General features: G+C 36.5%; 1 protein-coding gene across 5 annotated transcripts in view; it reads left to right on the top strand.

Annotated features, from left to right (window-relative positions):
- rad50 (DNA repair protein rad50) overlaps nucleotides 1–25,196 on the top strand; it is a 664,851-nt gene that overhangs the window by 326,900 nt on the left and 312,755 nt on the right. For all 5 annotated transcript variants that reach the window (XR_016548684.1, XR_016548685.1, XM_090396855.1 and 2 more), the window contains exons 21-22: nucleotides 1,077–1,202; nucleotides 15,036–15,171. Coding sequence is in view for 3 of the 5 variants with exons in the window: in XM_090396855.1 (XP_090252981.1) it covers nucleotides 1,077–1,202; nucleotides 15,036–15,171 (262 nt within the window). In the remaining 2 variants the exon portion in view is untranslated. The remainder of the gene's footprint in view (nucleotides 1–1,076; nucleotides 1,203–15,035; nucleotides 15,172–25,196) is intronic.

Here is a 25,196-nt window from a genome sequence, read left to right as displayed (position 1 = left end):
AGTCCATTCTCACGAATTTTTTCGTCTAGTCTGGTTAAAAGATCGGAATAATAATTCCAGGTTATTGTTTTACCCTTTTTAAGATAATAAACAAAATGCCTTTGGCATCCTGCAACACTGATGTCATGACCTTTCCTGCTGATGAAACCGACTTTGTCTTCCTTGATGCTGAACAACCAGCTTCTGCCCACTGTTTGGATTCTGGTGTGCAATCGTGAATCCAAGTCTCATCCATAGTAATAAATCGATGCACAAAATCAGTTTTATTCTTGTTAAAACACTCCAATCACTGTTCAGAGATTTTCATGCGAGTCCGTTTTTGATCTGCTGTGAGCAAGTGCGGCACCCATCTTGCACAAAGCTTTTTCATATGCAATTCTTCATGCAAAATATATCCTACACATTCTTTTGAAATGCCTATAGTTTCAACAATTTCACTCACTTTGACTCACCGGTCATCCAATACGTATCGTGCACTTGATCAATGATTTCTGGTTTATACTTTTTGGACGTCTTTCACGTGGATCATCTTCAAGGCTGGTATGGCCACATTTAAACTCGGCAGCCCATTTCTTAATTGTTGAAAACGAAGGAGAAGAGTGCCCATAAACTTTTATGAACTTTGAATGAATTTGTTTTGGCGTTAAATCTTTTACAAAGAATTTTCTAATCACACGATACTCAATTTTATCCATTTCAAGAGATACAGACAACACTTTTGCTTCAGACAGCTGTATAAAACAAACTAGTTTCACATGGATGCTTATGACAGATGTATCAACATAGGAAAAAAAATCTCTTGCTGATAGTGTTGCCATCTATGGTCGAGGCCGAGAATTTTTCAGACCATCGTATGTTTGTTTTCCTGATGATTACCTCAATGTAGAGGTCAAAACTATAAATACAATTTTCTTAATTATAAGTGAAGTAATTATTCTGACATGTGTTGTCTCCATAAGTTCTTCACTTCATTTTTAATGCTGACTACTGTGTAACCTTAAAAAAAAAAAAAAATTGAAATGTTAGGGTTCAATAAGTTTGTTGATATCATGTATGTATGTGTATTTTTTTTATAGAGAACAGATGAGAAAAAAGGAAGATGAATTGAAGATGTACCAACTTAAGATAGCTGACATTTGTGGATCAGAAAATTTTGATAACAGAATCTGCAGACTAGAAAAACTTTTACAGGAACTACAAAAGTAAGTTTTGTCTTTTTTTTTTGTTCCAACATAAACTGTTTCCTCTTATAAAATCAGTGATTTGATTACTGTCAATATATTTTCTTTTAGCTAAATTTTTTCTGTTTGCTTGATGTCTAAAAATATATAAGAAATTCAAAAACGTTGTTATTCTAGTGCTATTGTGATGTTTATAAATAACCCTTGTAACAGTATTAAGCATTGTTTATAGCAGTGGCTTTCAACCACTACAGAAGAGAGAAAAAAAATTTTTTTTTTAATCACCCTTCCTGATACGTTCCCTCCAGGAAGTATAGCATACTGTGACAGCACTACATGATTAAGTTTACATTATTATTAAGCTGCTATGAAAAACTTTCATCCAGATTAGTGTGCTACTTGTCAGCATTTCAATATTCTCAGATCTTTAGGACATTGTTATCAGTCAATACTAATATTATCAGTCAGAGGACATTGCAAGCAGAGTGATATTAATGAGTAATTTATAGGAAGTAGCCAGTGAAGCTAAGAACCTTAGGAGTTATGAGTATAATGGACAGAATTAATTTTGGAGCCATATTTCCAAGTTGGTTAAAGCATCAGATAACTGCAGTGTTGAAGAGAATATTTATATGTAAGACAAAGCAATTATTCTCCCACATCTGGAGTACTGTGTGCAGATATGGTCACTGGCTCCAAGGAGATAGGGAAATAACTGAAGAGATAAAGCTGCAAATAACCAAGAAGATAATTTGCCTATGGGATTCCAGAAATGAGAACATATTTATTGAGAGAATGTGCTCTTTAAAGTTTGAGGACTATATATATATATATGACGATCTGTGATATTAATTTGAATAGGGGTATGTTCATATTTATATATATATACTGACTTAGAACCGAGAACTAGAAAAAACATTTAAATTTATTCAAAACGCAACATGTTTCATCAGATTGTCCGACTTATTCAGGTGTGGGAACATAGAAAGTAAATAAAAAACACTATAAGAAACTTTGTATCACTATAAAAACGACTATTATAAAATTCAATTAGCTTTAAACTGTAGCTACAGTCCGTGTTGAAGTTCTATTGTTGGGCACGTAGATGTCCAACAATAGACTTCATGAGTGTGCCAATATTGGATAGCAGAGCTGAATGAGTCCAGTAGATTATAACTAAGGTTATTATTTATATGATGAGGGTCCCAGGGGTGTACAAAATCACGTGTAACCGCGGGAAACAATAATATGGCCAAACTGAAAAATCCATCCTCCTACGTCTGGAAGAACACCAAAGAGACATTGCCTACAAAAGAACTAGAGCAAGTGCTCTGTCAAGCCATGTACTGTTTTCAGTAAACGCAAATGATGAAGGCCGTTAACATGAGATAAACTAGACAACAACGTCAAACCTTCATATATGCCATGAAGAGGCAGAACGCTTCATAGTCGAATCTAAGGAAATTGTTATGGACCCTCATCGTATAAATAATAACCTTAGTTATAATCTACCGGACTCTTTCAGCTTTGCTATCCAATATTGGCACACACTCGTGAAGTCAGACGCATGCGTTTGGGGTGATGCACCCAAAACATCCCTAAAAATTCTTAATGCTCTCAAGAGAGTGAACAATAGAACTTCAACATGGACTGTAGCTACAGTTCAAAGCTAACTGAATTTTATAATAGTCGTTTTTATAGTAATACAATGTTTCTTATAGTGTTTTTTATTTGCTTTCTATGTTCCCACACCTGAAGAAGTCGGACAATCTGATGAAACATGTTGCATTTTGAATAAATTTAATTGTTTTTTCTAGTTCTCGGTTCTAAGTCAGCATATAGATATATACGATTAAGAAGATATATGATAGAAACATACATGTTAGTAAGATGTTAATAATGACATCATCCCTAGAAGCTGATTAAAGGGTGTAGTTAGAAATCATGTGAAGTCCAGGTTCTTCTCATGGCATATAAGTATGTGGAATGAACTTCCATATGATGGTGTGATTGTATCTTTAATTAACTATCCTACTTGCCATATATTTGCCTGTTCACCAAAATATGAAGCATGGCAATAATTATGTTGAAGTAACATGGATAAGAAGAGCAAGCCATTGGTTAACTCTATTAAGTATGATAACTCTTTGCACTGAAGATACTTCCACATTGCATTTCTATCTGTGTTTCAGAGTTGGTGCTGCTGAAAGCAAGACATGCATATTATTTCTATACAGTCTGTAAGGTAGCTCTAAGAAATATAAAAATGTGCTGCACACATTTACTCTATCTAATGATAGAGTAAATGTGTGCAGCACATTTTTATATTTCTAGTCCTTTTGCTATATGGCATGGCATAATAAAAACTACTGAACTTCGACACCATAACACCCCATAACATATATCATTGTAGTTATTCAGTACTGTTTTTATTGTGGCATGCTGTGTATAGTATGCCCTGCTTTACAAGCTCTCACTTTTTGATATCCTACTTTTACAAACCTGTATTAGATCGCCAAATCTAATGCTTTCCTTAATGTCAGACTGCCAACTGACTGAGGCCATGGTATACAACCGAGATTAAAACATTTTAACTAGTGTGAATGATTTCTAGTAACTGAATTACGATGGTTTATTTTTTTTACTAATAACTAAGTTTTAATATCAAATATTATTATTATTTGGAAACCTTCATGGAGTCAACAGACTCATCATGGGAGGCCCACTTAACCAGCAACATGTCTGTTGTAATGAGCTTTGAAGTTATTTATACCACCTGCACACAGCACACTCAGGCAACGCATTCCCCTCACTAAGAACACTCAAAAAAAATCTATGCCTCACAAACTTCTTCACCACATCTTTATGCATCTTCCAGGGATGACCTCTCATTTTTTCCATCTTAACATCCACTCTTTTTATAATTTCTTCCGTATTAATCTGATAGAATCTTAACTAACTTGAAGGTCTCTGTCAATATTTCCTCTTTTACTCCAATCCACGCAACCTCTATAATCCATATTCTTTTAAATTCTCTTCATAACCAACTTCAGAGTCCTGATATCACTTTGTTTATTTACCTTTGGACCCCCCCTTTAGTGTTTTCACATCACAATGAAAACTTGGTGACCAAATCCGGTCTGACCAATGCTTACATAGAGGCCCAACTACCTCCTTATCCCTACATGTTAGTGTACTTTTTATCATAGCAGCTATATGATGTGCAGTTTTTGCGACATGTGCAATGTGTCCCCAGAACTAAGGTCCACTGTCTGCCATCACTCCACAATCCTGAATCTCACCCACTTCCTGAAGTACACCTCTGTCAATACAGTACATAGCTTTATATTTCTGTATCCCAAAATGTGCAGTTTTTGCGACATGTGCAATGTGTCCCCAGAACTAAGGTCCACTGTCTGCCATCACTCCACAATCCTGAATCTCATCCACTTCCTGAAGTACACCTCTGTCAATACAGTACATAGCTTTATATTTCTGTATCCCAAAATGTAATCCCTTGCATTTATTAATATTAAAACTGCAATCCCACTTATTTGTCCAAGTTAGAAGCCTATTCAAATCTTCCTTTAGAGAATTAAATGAAGATTTAATTCTCTAAATTATGATACAAATCCATGTGTTGAGGCTTAAGTGCTGTGAGGACATCATGTTGGAGGCTTAATGGATTGTATACAGCACTCAGAAAGGATTAAAACAGAATTTAATACTTCCTATATTTCGTCTCAGTCACTGAGACATCTTCTGGGATTACAAAAAAACTAATATAATATATACACAAATACTACACAATACTAAGCCAACCACGTGGGTGACACCAAAGTCCTATCTAGGTAGAGCGCCCTCTATGAGTGGTTGTAGGTGGCCTGGAATGTACGGTGGGATCTCTGATGATAAGTGTTTCCCAAATCTTAGGAAGCTTAATGCAACCGTATTTATTTAGATTTGGTTGATTTTTGAGAGCTGCTGCAGATTCTAAAAATAGTCTCTCTTTTTTGAATTTGCTGTGGTGGAGCATGGTGGTTTTTTTCCAAGCGATCCTGTGGGTTGTATCCAAGACATTCCTTCCTTCTGCACAGAAGGAATCCTAATAAATAAAAAATAAACATATCAAAAAGTACAACAACCTTTGTAAATGCAAACTGCAACCACTCCAAGCAGTAGTTAATCGATCTTCTAAAAGGCTCAACGACGATGCAGTCAGTACCCTAAGCCTCGGCCATAATTTCACGGTCACACCGAAAGAAGTGCCGGTGCTAGATGTAATGTATAATAATATTATTATTATTATTGTTCCGGGCAACTCCAAGGAGTCGAATATCGAACACAGTATCTGTCGATTAGCACCAGAGATAGCAAATAACATCAGACTTTACATCACCAACATCCTCGCCCAGTTTTCACCTCCAAAAAGTAATTTATTGTCTGGCCAACACACTGCTCTCAGGAAATTACGGAAACACAAAAGTATCGTCATCACCAGAGCGGATAAAGATAATGCCACGGAATACAATCGAAAAATGGAGATCATCCAAGATCGCTCTACCTATATCCCACTAGAACACAATCCCACAAAAACACAAGTTAAAAAATTTAAAAAACTTCCTTAAAAAAGTATCTTCCTAGCCTCCTGACATTACGAAAAAACTTAAACCTTTCTGTTCCCATCACCCCCGAATATACAGTTTACCAAAAATCCACCAACCCAATTCCCCCACTAAGTCCTATAGTAGATGCCACTAACACACCTTGCTACAAACTGTCAAAACAGCTGGCTAACTCTCTCACTGGACTTTACACGTCCTACATAAAAAACTCGACCCATTTTAAAATCCTAATAGAAAATCTAACCTTAAATAACACAGACATATTGGTAAGCTCTGACATCTCCTCACTGTTTACCAATATTCCCTTAATTGATAATACCTTAACACTCTTAGAAAATGTTTTTCCTTCTGACATCTTAGCTCTCTTTTTTGCCTTTGCCATCAATTCTGGTTATTTTTCTTGGAAGAACAAAATCTACAAGCAGATAGAGGAAACCTCCATGGGTTCCCACCATCACCCCTCTTGCCAATTTTTATATGGAAGATTTTGAAAAATGAGCCATAGACTCGTTTTTAGACTCGGCCCTGCTCAAACCTTCTATCTGGCTAAGATATGTAGATGATCTGTTCTCTATTTGGCCTCATGGCCCAGACACATTAGGCTCCTTCCTCAGGCACTTCAACAGCCTACATCCAAGAATCCAGTTTACTATGGCAAAGGAAAAGAACAATAGTTTATCCTTCCTAGACACCTTAGTTACATGCCTTCCTAATGGTACACTTTCCTTCACTGTATATAGAAAACTTCCACACACAGGCAGATACATTCACAAACTCTCCCACCATCACCCCCACCCAATAATATGGCATTATTAAAACTCTAACCAAGAGAGCCCACAATCTTTGTTCCAGTGGAAAACCGCCCTTTCAACTGAGCTTGACACATACACAACACCTTTCTCTCCATGGCTACAGCGATCACAGTATTAAAAAAAATAATCAGTTCCTCCCCCATTTCTCGGCCATCTCTTCAGAAAGAGTGGCACATCAGAAAAAATAGCCAAGATTTTAAAAAAAGTACAACCTACACAGCATTTAAGCCCCACCTCAAACTGGCTACCCTTATCTGGTTTACAAAGGATCAGCTCCCTCCTCTCTCAGTGCCTGGAGTTTATAAAGTACCCTGTTCCTGTAAGCTGGTGTACTTTGGACAGACAGACAACCATCTGCCTAGAGGGACACAAGTCATACATCTGAACCATGACTATGGTCAGTCAGTCCTGGCTGACCATGTCTTGGATACAACCCACAGGATCGCTTGGAAAAAAATCACCATGCTCCACCACAGCAAATTCAAAAAAGAGACTATTTTTAGAATCTGCAGCAGCTCTCAAAAATCAACCAGATCTAAATAAATATGGTTGCATTAAGTTTCCTAAGATTTGGGAAACACTTATCATCAGAGATCCCACCGTACATTCCAGGCCACCTACAACCACTCATAGAGGGTGCTCTACCTAGATAGGACTTTGGTGTCACCCACGTGGTTGGCTTAGTATTGTGTAGTATTTGTGTATATATTATATTAGTTTTTTTGTAATCCCAGAAGATGTCTCAGTGACTGAGACGAAATATAGGAAGTATTAAATTCTGTTTTAATCCTTTCTGAGTGCTGTATACAATCCATTAAGCCTCCAACATGACTACTTATGATAAGTCTACCTAATTTTGCATCATCTGCAGATATTTGAATAACCCCAGCCAATCCACAAGAAATATCATTAACAAACAAGTTGAACAATAGGGGACCAAGAACAGAATCTCAAAGCACTGGTCACCTTCCTTTTCTGAGGCACAGCTCCATCATACACAACTTGCTGATATCATGCAGAGAGCCAGTCTCCAGTCCATCTAACCAATGTGCTATCCATTCCTGTCCTCTGCAGCTTGTGCACCATATGTAAAAGCTGCTGGGGATAGGAATTGCCTTCGTTCCATGCGGTAATCTATTGAATCCATTTGCAAAGTCCTAGAATATCACCGTATATGATTCTTCCTTATTCAACACATTCGTCACTTAATCATAAGCAGATTGCTAAAACAAGCCTTGCCCTTCACAAACCCATGCTGACCAATTTCTCCAACACTTTGATCACAACTGCAGACACAGAGACTGGTCTGTAATTGGAAACTTCTGTTCTCGAGCCATTCTTGTGGAGAGATGTTATTTTGCCTTCTTTCCATGTCTTAGGAATTTTATCCCCTGAAAGACTCTTATTAAATAACCAGGATAAGGGTATGGCTAACTCTTCTGCACATTCTTTAAAAATACGTGGTGATATGTCATTCACTCCCACAGCCTTATTAACATCTAACCTGAGCAACACTTGATGTACCTCAGATTCTTTCACCTTAATTCTCTTGATTCTCGCCTCCCTTCTACATGATGACATGCTTGTTAAAGAATTCCTCTATATCATTTGCTATGGTTACTCTGCTACCATAACTATCTACCAGCATTAACCTGCCATAATTAATTAATTTTCCCCTTGCTTGCCACATAGCAGAAAAAATCCTTTGGAATTTCTTTGACCTCTCTTCTCATATTCTACTTTTTTTTTTTTAAACCTTCCTCATCACTTTTCTGGTCTTCACTTTGTATTCTTCATGCATCTGTTCACTGCAAACTGTCTTGTACATCCTCATAACATCTTCTTTTTAGCACTACTTGCTTGATTTTGCCATTCATGCATTTCACTCCTACTCTATTTATTCACTTAACTTTTAGTATACAGTTATGCATTACTGTGTGCTTGTGCTAGATACTGTCTTATCATTTCCCATACACTGTCTTTCCTGCACAATTGATCAACCCATGTATTGATGCTAGTAGATCACAGAGCTGATAATCACCTACCTTATAGTTCCACATATAGACCTTCTTGATAACTTTTTCCTGCTTGACTACCTTCCAAACCAATGAGTGATGATCGCTTTCACCAACAGGTGGCAGTGTTGATATCTCATTCACAATCACATCCTGTGAAGATATCGCCAAATCTAATTCTAATAAACTTTGTGTTGCTTCCATCACATGTTTTTTCAGATAGTTATCCCACAGAACCTCAACAAATTCGCTCTCCTTGTTACTATACATTATCTGTTCTTTCCAGTCCACATTCCTATAATTAAAATCTCTCGTTAAGGTCATCTTCCTTTTATTGCCCAACTAATTTGTCTAAACACCTCACAATCAATACTCTCCACATTACCTGGCCTATAACAGCATCCTATTAGATTATACTAATATTCTATAGATCTCAACTTCACACCAAACAGCTGCAAAATCTTCACACGTACTGCTATTTTCCTTAGACTCTTGAAGGACACAATTCCTCTTCTACCATTAACAGTACTCCTCTTCCTCTCTTCATCTTTCTATCCTGTTGGAAAATTTTATATCCTGCAATTTCAAGTCCAGACAGAAGATATTCCTCATTCATGCAAGCTTCTCTTATGTCAATTATTTTCATATTTTTATTCATTAAAACTGCTTTTCCTCAGTCATCTAAAAGGTGTAGAAGGGGAATTGGTCTGCAGCCTAATTGACATAAACTGTTGTAATTTGTCTCACTCTTCATTTAATATTAGTTTACTTTAAAATTCTTTACAGTAGAGTACATATTTGTGCCTTCAAAAATGTCTAGAAAGAGGGAAAGTGAAAATCAGAATAAAAAAAATCCTTAAAGAAGTGGAAAGCAGAAACATCAGAAGAGAAATGTGAAATTCTAAGCCATCATGAGTATGGAATAAAAATGTTAGCACTTTCTTCTAAGTTCCGTGGTTTACCCAATGCAGTTGACTGCTGTTAGAAAAAGGGAAATCTTAATTCCTGAAATTGAAAGTGTTAATTACTTGGATCAGTCATCAGACTCAAACTTTTCATGCCGAAACTGTACTTTTCCATGGTACAGTTTCGGCACAGGAGGGATATTGTCTGTTTTTAATTTATTGAACAGGCAGTGAGATATCATTTTAATGCCAACAAAGACTACCTTTGCCACTTTAAGAAGAGGACTTTCTTACATAACAGAAATTCAAGGCAAACCTGCAAGTGTTGACAATGAGGATGCAAAAGATTTCCCAAAAACTTCTAGATGAAATTATTGAAGAGGAAGGCTACTATTCATGACAACTATTTTTAATAGTAGAAGCGCTAAGCAGTAAATCCTGCACCATTTTCACTTTTACACATTGAAATAAGTGTGTCATCATCAAATTCCTGATGTATACCCTCAGATGGGTGTGTATACAAGATATGACAATAGTACTACACGAAAAAAGTTACATCATTACCAACTTACTATCAACAATTTTCCTCAAAATTAATGTTATTTGTCACGACTCCAGTGTTATTAGATCTTATATTCTGTATTCTAAGGCACATCTCATGTATTAATCCATTGATGCATTGGTCTTCCTGTGGATCTTTTTTCCATCATCCTGAAAAAAAAAAAACACCTGTTTTGCTACTCTTTCCTCTCTCATTCTGTTTAAGTGACCATACCACCTGAGATTAGCTCTGATAACACATTTCTGAATGTTAACAACATCAAGTTCTATCCTAATATCCTCATTTTTAATATGTTACTGCCATTGATGCCATCTGGTCACTCCTCTAATCTTTCTCAGAAATTTCATATCTGTGGCTCCAGTCTTTGATCAAGTGTTATTGCTAACCAGTTCTCAGATCTATAAGTTAAAATGATTTGAACACTGTCTTGTATACAGCTCATAGTGTTTTGATTAAGTTTCTGTTATTCCACATAATTTTATTCAGTTATGACTTCCTACCATACCAGCTTTGCTAATTCTGTTGTCTATTTCCATATATATAATTTGTCCTCTTCACTAAAAATCATACCTAAATAGCTGAAATGTTTTACTTGTTCTATAGGTTTTCCATTCACAATGCAGTTGATATTTTCAATGTTTCTGCCTATTTTTATTGCTGATTTTCATACCAAATTTATTACAACAGCTATTCAATTTAGTCAGGCAATCCTGCAGCTTGTATTAGATTCATTTAGCTGTATAGCATCATCTGCATCTCCAATTTTGATATAAGATTTAATATCACTTTCCTTCATAATGTGATTCATTTAGATGATGAATAACAGTGGAGATAATGTGCAACCTTTTTGCATACCTGATTTAACTAAAAACCATCATCCAGTACCTCTGAGATAGAGTCAATTAAGAAAATGTTAAAAACATCACAAATCATCATGTAGTTCACATTTGCCACCCTCAAAGCAAAAAAATCTAATCCTATCACCCTTGCTAACCACTCTCTTACTTTTCATGCATGGCTTCTTATTCTCTCCACTCCTGCCATGTACTAAAAAAAGTCTTGTGTCAGTCCTATAAAACTCATTTAATAACTTATATGCTTTCATAATATCTTCTCTTTTCTGCCTATCAAATATTTTTGAAGCCCCAAGGCCTTCAGTCTATTCTTATAGGGAGCATTCCCTAGACCTGACATGGATTGATACACTGATACACTATCTCATACCATGGCCATATTCACATTTGTATTCATACTTGTAGGGATCATTTTTATCGCTGTAACTCAATTATTTCATTTGTTTCTGTTATTTCCATACCATCAGCACTCATTAAAGTCGCCTTCCATAGTTATTGCGAAGTTCTCTGATGCTATGACTGCATTTAGTATTCTCGAACTTTGTGTCCCCTCATAACATATTGTCATTCCATTTTCTCCTGACATTCCTCCTTCCAGTCTATGTCCCTGTAGTTAATCTCCCATAATTACTTGACCTGCACTTGCTGATTTGTGAATGCATGCCATGTATATTTTTTATTAACCCACCCTCAGGGGGGGCCCTTTAGCAGCAACCATTTGTATATTTCTTCCTCCTACTGGATTTTATCTCACACTAGATAGTCTCAAATGAACTGCTCACTGCATCCCTGCTATCATGATATACTTCTGCTTTTTTTCAGCTTCAGTTCTTTCATAGTGAAGAATTTATGGAGACACAATGCACGTGTTAGAATAATTACTTAACATTAATAAAGTAACATTCAACATTTTGACCTCTGTATTGAGGTTATCATCAGGAAAACGTACATATGTACAGGATACAAGCTACATGACTCTGCACTATACAAAAGTAAGATGAATCTAAATGTTTGTTAATCATTTACCCTATCTTAATGTAGTTCTGTTTTTTTTCTTTTTTTTCCACCAGAGGTCAGGCTAGGGTAAATGCTTAACAAACATTTAGATTCATCTTACTTTTGCATAGTGCAGTGTCATGTAGCTTGTATCCTGTACATATGTGTTTTCCTGATGATGACCTCTGTATTGAGGTCATCATCATGTTATTTTTTAATGTTAAGTAAAGTAATTATTCTAACACGTGCGCTATGTCTCCATAAATTCTTCACTATGAATACTGACCACCGTGCAACCTTAAAAGAAAGAAGCTTCAGTTCTTTGTTTATCATTAACAAAAACTCCTTCTCCCATTCTGTTTCCTATGTCCTCTCTGAAAATACTATATCTTTTGCATTTTATCTCTGATTATATCATTCTCCCCAGATCTCATTAATGCCTTTAACTCTTGGTCAAATTGAACTAACTAATGCCCAAAACTTCTCTACCATTATTCTAAATAATTCTGACATCAACATCGTAAACTATAAGATTCTTTCACCCACAACTTCCTTTACCCCTTTTCATTGACTGTCACACTAAGATAAAAATTTTGGGAGCTACATTCAGTATCATATGATTACTCTCTCATTTCCTTGCCCCTATGTTGTTTGGGGACCCACTTGATCCCCCCCCCAACATTCTAGTTTCCCTGAATTTGCACCGTCAAACTCTCACTGAACAATACTTTCTCAAGGAACCTACTCTGAGTCCATTCAAATGCAAACCATCCACCTTATGTAAGTCCTTCTGTCCATCAACTCCATACATCCACAGACTCTACACCATTTCTTCTGCCTACTTATTTGCAGTCATTGCTTTTCATCCCACCTTGCTTCTGTCACTGTGGCAGCAGACTTAGAATATTTACTTTTTTGATATTCTTATTCACTTGTACGAACAAATATGAAATGCTCCCAGCAAAAAATTTCCACTCAGTAGTGAATTAGGCAGAAAGTTTTTTATAACTTAGTTTTTTCTGCTGGTGTATGTGTGGGTGTGTTGGTGGTGGGGGAGTAATTGGAATACCTCAGACTAAATATAAATGCTATTCATCTACATATGACATGCTTTAGATCTTTCCACTACATATAATTACAGCTGTTGTGTAACAGTAGAGCAGCAACTATAAGCATGATGTCATCCATATGCCATATTAATTCAACAAGGAAATGATAATAAAAAAGTTGTTGAATTGAATTTATTTCAATAAATGTTATTTGCAAACTTTTTTATTAGAAATATTTAACAAAATTATTTCCATTGCAAGCATTTTAAAACGGCATTAAAGTAATTTTAGCAATATTTTAATGAAAATGAAAACATTTCCATTGCGCTGATCTGAAGAATGAGCCTCCATAGTTCAGTTAGTATAGATGAAGCCCTTTGGTCAGAAAGACCTGGGTTCATTTCCCATCAGTAGTGTGAGGAACCTTTGGTCTCTTTTGACTAAAAGTTAGTGTTAACTGGTCTCATACAGAGGTGGATGGCCCCCAGTAACTCAGGTTTTTCATCCCTCAAAACAGGCAAACTGGTCCCGTGAACACACACACATAACTACTACAGTCATAAAAATATACTACGGTAAGGAAGGCAACGGGAAACCACCTTGCTCATAACCACCTCCCTAGTATGGTAGCTTATAGCTACCCCCACCAGCCGTATGGCTGAGGGGATAGGATAGGATCTGAAGAATCAAAGACCACAGTAATAACTGCAGCAAATATTTCCAGTAATAAATACATTTATTGCTAAGATTGATTTCATGTCATATTTTGAAGTAGATGTAATTTATTTACTTTATTTTGGCATGTGTGGAATTCACTTTTATATCTTTCAAATAAAACAAAATAAAAATCTTAAGCAAAGCATTAAGATATTGAAAGACACTTTCTGATACAGAAAATTGCAAATAAAACAGTTATATCACTTTAAATAAAGTGGTCTCATATCTTACAGCTCCATTACAGTTGATTCTTTAATAACTAACAGTAAAGAATTAATGGGAAGGTAGGATAATTACAAGGTGAAAGACAAAACTACTTGTAATTTCATCCTTGAAAATTCTTTAGGTGGTTCATGTATTTGACTTAATCTGGCTGGTAGTAAGTTTAATATTGATGTTTGAATGTGGGTTCTCAGCCATATAGAATTAAGAGAAATGAGACTGCAGATACAGCTGGTAGATCTGCCTGTACTTTCTCCATATGCTAGTTGTCAGCTTCCTATACAGAATATAACAGTTAATAAAAGCAAAATTAATTGGTGACAGTCATCCTGGCAGAAGACATTAACAAATAAATGACAAAAAATTTAACACTGGCATTCTAGTCCATGTAGAAACAGAAGAGAAGTTATTCTGTCAATCTTCATAGTCATCTTCATGTTACGTATTATATCTACTGAGGATTGATGAGCCATCTATTTGTGAACATTGCAACACTCACCTTATCATATATCATCTTCTGGTGGAGTTCCAGGCCTTCACTTGAGAGAATACAGTTTGTTCTGATCTGGCAGAGTCAATATACACTTTGACAAATTTTTATATGTATATGGATCATTGTTCAGTTTTTCAAATGTTTTCATGTACATAAATTACTCACTTAATTGGTTGTTTATTATTTTATTATTATTATTATTATTTTTTTTTTTTTTTAGCCTTTGTGCACTGCTATAACTTTGGTATTGGTCTGTATGATATATACTGTCCTTGTATAATTAAATTCCATGCTAACTAGCCACTCACTCACTCACATGTTACTCACCTTCAATCTTTAACACTGCTCTTAAATCTCTTGCAACTTTATTGAAGCTTGAATATGTCTCGTTTATGTTATTTTTATTTATTTATTTATTTTTAAATTCTGAACATCTAATAGCTAGTTGCTAGCCACATGTCCTCAGGTATAGTTTGACAATTCCTCTTTTACATAAAAATACTTAGTCTTCATAACTAAATTGTGTTTTGACTTTATTGGAAAAGTTTTGACTTTATTGTTTTGACTTGACTGCAAAATTAAAGGTACTATATTTATTTCATAGTGAGATGGGAACTCTTGTTGGTAGTCAGTATATTTACAATGATTATATTGAAACACTTCAGAATAATAGACCATGCTGTCCATTATGTTCCCAAAGATTTCAGGATGAAAGAGATGGACAAAATCTAATAAAAGAGGTAAGTAACTGATTAAACATTTGGAACATTTCTGTTTATTACCAGTGCAGCTCATTCTTCCATAAAAATGTAATTTTTTGCATGATGATTTTTATAATGTGTAGATAAATTGTTTCTAATTTTTTAATCCAAAGTAACATACACTTCTCAATCAGTAGCAGTCATTACTATCTGCGAGTAATTGTAGAAGTGAAAAACAGAACTTGCAAAGTTTACCTGTTGGTAATGTGGCATCTGGCTTTGTACATAACAGACACCCACTCAGTATTCTTAAACAAAAGCTGTAGTGCATTCATTTACTTCCTTCTTTTTTTTTCCCTTCATCAATGGCATGTTTTTGCTATTTGTTTATTCATTTTTTAAAGTTATTTTCCCAAAGCTTAATTATAATAAACATGAACTAAAAAAAAACAAAAAAAAAACAGCATAGTGGGTAGTTTTTAAAGTTAACTTAGTTGTTAGCTTCACTAAGCTACTAGTCTGAAGAAGGAAAATATTTATCAAATGATTGCTAAATTGCATGATTTTATACTTAAATGTTCTCATTTTAATTTTTATAAATAACCTTTTGAAAGATATTCTATGTTATTAAAATTCTTTTGAGATAATTCATTGTATTCAGAGAGCAGATAGCATATATTTTAAAAAGTTAGTATAGTTAACAACAGCATTGCAATTGATAATACAGTTGCCAATAGTTAAGATAAATGAAAGCTTTCATTCCCATCAGAATCAGATTGATGTAGTAGATCCTCACATCTCACATAGTCTTGCACAAATGGGAATTGAAGAAGTCTTCTCTATAGTGCTCAGAGATATATTTTTGATTTTGCCCTATGCAACACCAAACTTAACTTCTGTTCTCAGAAAAACTATAGAAAGTTATCGACATATAATTTCTTCAGTATTGGAAGTTCATAAATTTTTGGTGACCACCAAGTATGGATTCTAACACTTTTAGTTCACAAATAAAAAAAAAAAAATTTTAAATCAGAAGAGAAGTTTCAGTTTAATCATCAGCTTTGTTATTATTATTAACATTTGATCTCCATGGAGTCATGTGTCTACACCCACAACACACTCAGGCAATGCATTCCACTCACCAACCACCCTCCATGCAAAGAACCTACCCCTCCTCCTCTGTTCACACCCTTCTTATGCACAGTTTCCAGTGATGGCCCCTTGTTCTACTCCCCTCTCCCATTCTATGAAAAATTTCTTACATTCGAACTGATAACAACCCCCCCCCCCCCCTCTTCCTCCTATTCCTGAGGCTCTACAACTGACATTCTCTCAATCTGTCCTCGTACTCCACATTCCAAAGACCGCTGACTACCTTTGTGAATCTTCTCTGGACCCTTTCCAACATATCCTCATCACCATGAAAACCCAGTGACCAAATCTGAGCACAATAATCCATATGAGGCTTGATCAAGGCCTTATACAATGGAATCATGACCTCTCTATTTCTGCATGTTAGGGTCCTCTGCATTATTGCCATTATCTGATGTGATGTCTTCACAACTTGTGCAATGTAGCCCCTGAATTTCAGGTCCTTGTCCACCATCACTCCTAGATCTCTCATCTCCTCTACTTCTGTTACAGTTTCCCCACCAAGTGTATACTTTGCTTACCAAATCTGAAAACCTTACACTTGGCAACATTGAACTGCAGTTCCACTTACCTGCCCATTCATGCAATCTATTCAAGTCCTCTTATAAGGCATTAACATCAGCCGGACTGTGCATTGCTCTCCCCATTTTTGCATCATCTGCAAACATCTCGATATCACTAGTTAAACTCAACCCAATATCATTAACATACAAATTGAACAACAATGGCCCCAAAACTGACCCCTATGGCACACTACTGATGACCTTTCTCTTTCGGGATACTGCACCCCCATATACAACTTTTTGATACCTATCTGACAGCCAGTCACTTATCCCACTCAGAAGTCTGTTATCCAATCCCATCTGTTTTAATTTATTTAAGAGCTTATTGTGTGGCAGTCTATCAAAAGCCTTTACAAAATCCAAGTACACCACTGTATATGCATCTCTCCTGTTCAAGGTATTGGTCACTTTGTTATAGTACATAAGTAAGTTAGTGAAACATGATCTCCTCTTAACAAACTCATGCTGATGACCATAGAGAATACTGCTGGTATCAACTCATTTCTATATCCTACTTCTCACCAATTTCTCCAGGACCTTCATCACAACTCCAGATATAAAACTGGCCTATCATTTGAAGCTACAGCCTTATCACCACCTTTATGCAATGAAACAATTTTACCCTCCTTCCACTTCCTTGGAACTTGTGCTGTTGTAAGACTTATTAAACAGGTATGCCAGTGCTACTGCCAATTCCCTGGAACATTCCCTTAAGACGCATGGTGATATGTCATCAAATCCTATTGCTTTATTAATATCAAGTTTATTTATTTCCTCAAAAACCTCTTGCTCACTCACAATTAAGCCAGCCTCTCCTATGTCTTCTACGCTAAGTTCCTCATGATTCCACCTTGATCAGGATGAAATACCTTTATAAATTGATCACTGAATACCTCAACAATGTCTTTTGCAGCAGTTACCATTTTACCACTTTCATCCTTTAACTTCATTTACCATGTTTGTTATTCCTTCTTCCTGCCACATATCTAAAAAAAAACTCTGGGGTTTTTCTTTGCTTGATTTGCTAATTTCTGCTCATACTCTACTTTCATTTTCTTTACTAACTGAGTTACTCTCCTTGCTTGTTCTTTATTTATACTCTTCATGTGACTGATTGTTATCATCATTATTCATCTTGTACTTCCTCCAAAGTACCTTCTTTTTCCAGATTTCATGTTTAAGCTCCAGCTCCACATCCATCCATTTTATACCTACCTTATTCAACCTTTTGGCCTTTGGAATACAGTCATACATTGATGCTGTCATGTATTTCTTTGTCAGTTCCCATGCAACATTTGTTTCCTTACCACTCAACTCCTTGTTCCTTGTTATAGCTCCAAGCAGTCTCCTCATCTTGTCATAATCACCAACCTTATAATTCCACATATATCCTTTCCTCACAAAAGTCTGCATGACTAGCCACAACACAGGCGATTACTTCATAATCACTTTCACAAACTGGAGGAAAATGCATAACCACCCCTTTAACAATTACATCCTCTGATGAAATGATGAGATCTAGAACTTTTGAACCACACAAGTTCTTCTTTACGTGCTGCCTGAGATAGTTATCTCTCAAGAACTCGAGAAATTCATTTTCCTTATTTCCAGGTGCTATCTCTTCATTCCAATCTATACCACCATAATTAAAATCAGCCATAATAATTACCCTTCCTTTGTTCACTAATCCAAGTTGTTTATACATTTCTTCATCACCACCTTCCACAATCCCAGGCCTATAGCACCATCCAACTAAATACGTCTTCCTCTCAACCTCCACATTACACCACACTGCTCAAAACCATTGCCATTATTTTCCCTTTCATATCTACCTTATGTGGACTTAATTCCTCTGCTATAATCAGCAGCACCCCCCCCCGCCTTCTTCCCCTTTCTATCATCGCGAAAAATATACTTTACCCTTCCATTTCTATTCACGTTACGATATCATCTTCATTCAACCATGTTTCACTTATTCCAATGATTTGGGGGCGAATAAACTTTTTTGTATGTTCACCTTACTTATTGCATATACTGAAGAATGCTGGTACTTACAAATACTTGTTTTGTTAATTTTCGCTGATTTTGTCAGTATGACAAAATTGAACTGATGGGAGGTTAGGATATATGAGGTGGTATCAAAAAGTTTCTCGACTAGCTCTGTTTACGAGAAATTACTTTATTTATCTACGTTTACACACTATCACTTTCAAAATAGTCCCCTTACATATCAATACAGCACTCCCAGCGTTCCTGCTACTTCTGGAATGTGTCCTGGAAGTCTTCTTTTCGAAGCATGTCAAGCACCTTCTGCAATTTGCACTGGATCTCCACAGTGGTGTCAAAACGGTGACCTTTGAGCTGGATCTTCATCTTCAGGAAGAGGGCAAAGTCTGCAGGAGCCAAATCTGGTGAGTAGGGTGGGTGCGGAAGTGAGATCATGTTGTTTCCGGCGAGAAACTCATGTGTGAAGAGTGCTCGGTGACAGGGTGCATTGTCATCGTGGAGCATCTAGTTTTTCGTGCACCACAGATCTGGTCGCTTTTGTCGAATGTCCTTCCTCAGATGCCTTAAAACCTTGCAGTAGAACTCGCTATTAGCAGTCTGGCCCCTGAGGACGAATTCTTGATGCACAATGCTGCGAATGTCAAAAAAGACGATGAGCATGCACTTGGTCGAGCTGCGGACCTGCCTCACCTTTTTCGGTCGTGGGGATAATGGGCTCTTCCACTGTGAAGACTGTTGCTTCGTCTCAGGGTTGTACCCATACACCAAAGTTTTGTCACTGGTAATGATCCTCGAATTTCACGTTTTTTCAAACATGAATTTGATTTTGCTCTTTGTTCTAACTTGCTGTCCATGAAATTGCAGATGTGGTAACGCACTGGTCAGAATAGCATCAGTTGCACATCTCCTGATGTACACAGGACGATGTCTTTTGGTACACTGACTTATGAGGGTAGGTGCTCCCTGTGACTGTGTGTGCAGCCTTGTGCTGACATCTGTTGGCGTGTTACAAACCTAGTTTCGAAACTTTTTGATACCACCTCGTACATGCATTATTTTATCTTATAGAGCACTCAACTGTACCACAGGTAACCAATTAATCACAGCATGGCAACCTAAAATAGATTTACAGTGGAAAGCAGTAAATAGGTTATATCTTACTGAGTGATTGAATATTCAGATTTTGACTATTAATAGTGAATACTGAAACTTGGAAAGTTGAGAAATAAGTATTTATTATCCTGCAATATGTTATTATATTGATTATAACCTAAATGTTTTTCGATTTGTTTTCTGAGTTGTCGCCATGTCTTTTGCCATTGCCATGACCATCTGACATTGTTTCACAGCCAAATGGAATTAATAATGCAGAAATATAGATTATATGCTGAGAACCTAAAGGTTTTATAGGAGAGAATGACTACTATTTCGGTTTTTTTCGGTCAAATATATTTATTTTAAACTAAGTTATACCAACTAGTTTCAGCAGCTGTGGCTGTTGGCTTCATCAGGGTTAAAATTATATAAATGTAAGAACACTTAAATGCTAAAAAATTGTTTGCACCGAAACCATAAATGGATGAAATACAATTGCATTTTTATAAAAGCAAAAGAACGTGTATGATCTACTAGTCATTATGTAGTTGGCAGCAAAATTTAATTCTGGCATGTTGAAAGATCTAATGAGGGTCTTCTAGATCTCGGGCAGAATTAATCCTTGGTTTCTATTTGGGTTTTCTTCTGAACGGAGAACTGTTGTGGCTTCTTTTATCATTCGGGAGCAGAAATCCTCCTGTAAGTAGGGCATGGAACTTTTATCCCATTCTATAACATGGTTAGTCCTAGCAAAATGAAAGGCTAATCCCAATTTGTCTTCTCTATTATTATTGATGTCTCCTATGTGTTCCTTTTTTCTGATTTCAAAATTTCTTGAAATCAGAAAAAAACTTCTTGAAAGTCTGGCCAATATAGTTTAAACCGCACGAGCAGGGTATGTTGTAAACTCCAGCATATTTGAAAAATAATGACTATGTTTTGGAGATCTTAAGAATTGGCGAATGGTCTGTGAAGGTATTCGAGTAGCTTTTAAATCTTCACAGACCATTCGCCAATTCTTAAAATCTCCAAAAGATAGTCATCCTTTTTTCAAATATGCCGGAGTTTACAACATATCCTGCTCGTGCAACTTAAACTATATTGGCCAGACTTCAAGAAGTTTTGAAATCAGAAAAAAGGAACACATAGGAGACATCAGTAATAATAGAGAAGACAAATCGAGGTTAGCCTTTCGTTTTGCTAGGACTAACCATGTTATAGAATGGGATAAAAGCTCCATGTCCTACTTGGAGGAGGATTTCTGCTCCTGAATGATAAAAGAAGCCACAACAGTTCTCCGTCCAGAAGAAAACCTAAATAGAAACCAAGGATTAATTCTGCCCAAGATTTGGAAGACCCTCATTAGATCTTTCAACATGCCAGAATTAAATTTTGCTGCCAATCAGAACGTTCCTACATAATAACTTGTAGATCATACATGTGCTATACGTGTGATGTACTTTTGCTTTTATAAAAATGTGAAGTTCTTTTGCTTTTATAAAAATGCAATTGTATTTGGTCCATTTATGGTTTCAGTGCAAACAGTTTTTTAGCATTTAAGTGTTCTTACATTTATATAATTATAACCCCTGATGAAGCCAACAGCCACAGTTGTCGAAACTAGTTGGTATAATTTAGTTTAAAATAAATATATTTGACCGAAAAAAAAAGCCAAATAGTAGTCATTCTCTCCTATAGTTCTTGTGGTCAAAAATAACCTTTCTATTACCTAAAGGTTTTGTTTTGTTGAATTTTTTTCAGCATTTTCTTATTAATGGCATAGAAGAAATTGTTTGTTTTTTCTATTAAAGCAATTCAAGACATTCCATAAGTTTTTAACATCTGATCCACATACAAAAGGCCACCAAACCTATAACACATTAGTACTGTGTTTTGGAAAGAGGAATAGAAGAAAGTAGGAATCTGTTCACATTTTGCTTGAACCACTGAGAGTTGTAATCTGGGAAGGCAGAGTGGGGGAGGCTGTTCCGAAGGACAGAAGTAGGTGGAATGAAAGAGGAGGCACTGAAATTGGTTCAGTGAGTTTCAAGATGGACTGTAAAATAGTGTTGATTAGTAGTGGCTCTTATTTTAGTGATTTTGAAGGGAGTGGAGGAATAATAGTGACCAATTCAGCATAGCACTGTCCATGAAAGCGTCTGTAGAAGAGGCACAAGGCAGAAACTGAACATCCATTACAGAGGGATTGAAGTGGGTATGTGAGAGAGGGGTCATTAATTATCTGGATTGACTCTTCTGGATAGAATTAAGCAATCTTAGAGAGGATTCTGGTGCACCACCCCATATATGGGAGCAGTATTCCATGGCCTGGTGGATTTGGGCTCTGTATACAGTTAGCAGCCGTGAAGGTGTGAAGTAGTGTCTTGTGCAAAAAAGTACATCAAGTTTTTTGGTGGCTGCAGAAGCTATAATTGAAATGTAGTTGTGCCAGTAAAGGTTGGAAGTTAGTCCAAGAAGAGAAATCTGATTGTGTTTCGATATTTTAGTATTACTGAAGGTGGGAGGGGGTGTAAGCTCTTTCTTGCGAGAGATCAGACAGAACTGAGTTTTGGTGGCATTGAAGTTTACAAGGTTGTCCTTGCCCCACTGGGATATAGCTAGGAAATCTGAGTTCAGGTCACTTGTCACGGTCCAGAGGATTCTAATATTTGAGCACTACAAGGTTTGTTGAATAAAAAGGAGGAATGAAGTGTACTGTCATCAGCAAAGCTATGGATAGGATCGGAAGTCTATGAGAGCAGGTCATTTATATACAAGAGGAAGAGAGCGGGTGAATGACCAGAACCCTGGGATAATCCTGCATTGGTGGGGAAATCTGAGGAGAGGAAACCATTCACCATGACACAGAGTGAGTGACCAATGAGAAAGTTGGCAATCCAGTTGCAAAGTGTGGAATGCAGACCACAGGATAGTAGTTTGGTGAGTAGGCCCCTGTGTCAAATCTGATCAAATGCCTTTGAAATGTAGAGGACAGCCATGTGAGTTTCTCCAAATTTCTCCATGCCTTGAGTCCATAGGTGGGTGGTAGAAGCAAGAAAACTTAGTTCTGCCTTGTACCTCTTCTACAGATCAGCTATAGATCACGAGTGGCAGAATCCATACTGCTGGTCACTGATTAATTGGTATGTCTCTAGATGGTTCAGGAGTTGGTTGTTGATGACCTTCTCCATAATTTTTGAGAGAACAGAAGTAAAAGCAATTGGACAGTAGTTTGTTGGTTGACTTTTATCACCTTTCTTTGGGATAGGCTGAATGTGGACCTATTTCCATGTTGTAGGGTAGATGCCATTTGAATAGAATAGATTGAAAAGCAATACAGGATGGGTGTTAGTTCAGGAGCACAATTTTTTAACACAATAGGTGGGATACCATCTGGACCAATTGGCATATTTGTGTTCAAGTTATTAAGGATACTTTGGATTTCTTTTTGTCGGAAGACTATGGGAGATATAAAGGGGCTGTTTTTCGTGGAATGGAGGGAACTTTGCTCTGGTCACAAGTACATAAATTGGAAGAGAACGGTGATGCTAGTATGTTGGCCATGTTCTTAGGTGAGGTAACTACAGTACCATTGGGATGTGAGAGGAGTGGAAACCTGGGCAGGCAGAAGTTGCTCTGAATGGGCTTGGTAAGGAACCAGAAGGAGCGATGGCATTTGGGCATCTGCTCTGATGTTATTTGATCTGTGATCTGATGGTAGTGTTATAACTGATGTTTTATTTTACATAGGGAGAAGCCTCAGCAGCAAAAAGAAATATTGAATCGCTATTGCTTTTCACTGTTGAGGATTCTCACTATGTAAAATAAAATGTCAGTCATAACACTACCATGAGATCATAGGGAATACATTATACTGAATAGGTAACAAAAGATACTAAAACATGATGGCAAAAATATACAAATTTTTGCACATTTCCATAGCACTTCAAGAATAAAGAAGATATGCAAGATAATATGAGAGAAAGAGAGGGAACAGAACAGAAAAGCAATTAAGAGATTTTTGTTTGAATTCCAAAAGTTTATATGTTTACTACAATCCAAGAAGAAATAATTTTGATGATACTAAATGCACAGAATATGATAATTCTTCATAACTCAGAGTAGTTTCATGCTCTGAATAGTTGAAAATGGACACTAAAGGATGTTTCAAAAGGTTATATATAACTTTGCAGGAGAACAGAGAATAATTCAGAAGATGTATAAAAGCTGAGTGAGTGCCATAATGCAGTGAAACACATCAATCTTTAGTCATGTAACTTTATTACCAAATGGCAACACTAGATGGTGCAATATGTCACACCATTTGAAAATAGCAACTTTCGATGGTGTAGAGTGAGCACTCTGTGTTTTGGTTTTTGAGAATATGAAGTCTGCAACACAGGTTCAGAGCAATTTCTGCACACAGTACAGCAAAGAACCTTCTAGTAGGTGCGTGATCTACATGTGGCACAAGAATTTTGTGGAAACGGGCTTAGTCAATGTGAAGCCAACGTGAAGGCTGCATGCTTCCAATGCTGCTGTTCTGGAAGAAGTTCGGGAAATTTTCTAGAGAAACCCTGGAAAGCCAACCAGATTGGCATCTTGTCAAATTGGAATTCCACATACAACTGTGTGGCATGTTTTACGACGCCGTCTATATTTAAGGCCCTACAAATTTACCCTCGTGCAACATTTGAAGAAGGATGATAAGAAGATATGCTGGGATTTCTGTACAGAAATGATCAGTAGGATAGAACAAAATGAGGACTTTTTTGGATATGATAATTTTCAGTAATGAGTGCACTTTTCATGTAAGTGGGCAAGTAAACACTTGCAACTGCAGAATTTGAGGAAGCAAAAATCCACACACCATCATAGAATTATTAAAACACTTAAGGAATTGAACAACATAGTTAAGAATACAAATTAAATTATACTTTAATTAATATTTCTGATATTTCGGCAACATCACGTTGCCATCTTCTAAAGATTCTATCTATAAAAATCCATCTACTAAAAATTTCTGAACACAAGGACTACATCCGTTTTCATAAGTACAGCCATTCTGGTCTTGCAGACCATGCTCTGGATACACGCCACAGAATACGGTGGAAGAAAGCTACAGTAATACACCGTAGCAAATACAAATTTGAAAGACTATTTATGGAATCGGCTTCAGCCCTAAGAACCTCTCCAAACCTCAACAAATTTGATTGTATGCGAATGCCCCAAATTTGGGAGACTTAC

The sequence above is a fragment of the Typopeltis vanoorti genome, chromosome 8 (genome assembly GCF_054136105.1).
Source record: "Typopeltis vanoorti isolate ZY-2024b chromosome 8, IOZ_Tvanoo_1.0, whole genome shotgun sequence".
NCBI lineage: Eukaryota > Metazoa > Arthropoda > Arachnida > Uropygi > Thelyphonidae > Typopeltis > Typopeltis vanoorti.
Note: the sequence above shows the minus strand (reverse complement) of the source record. Positions and strands in the feature narration are given on the sequence as shown.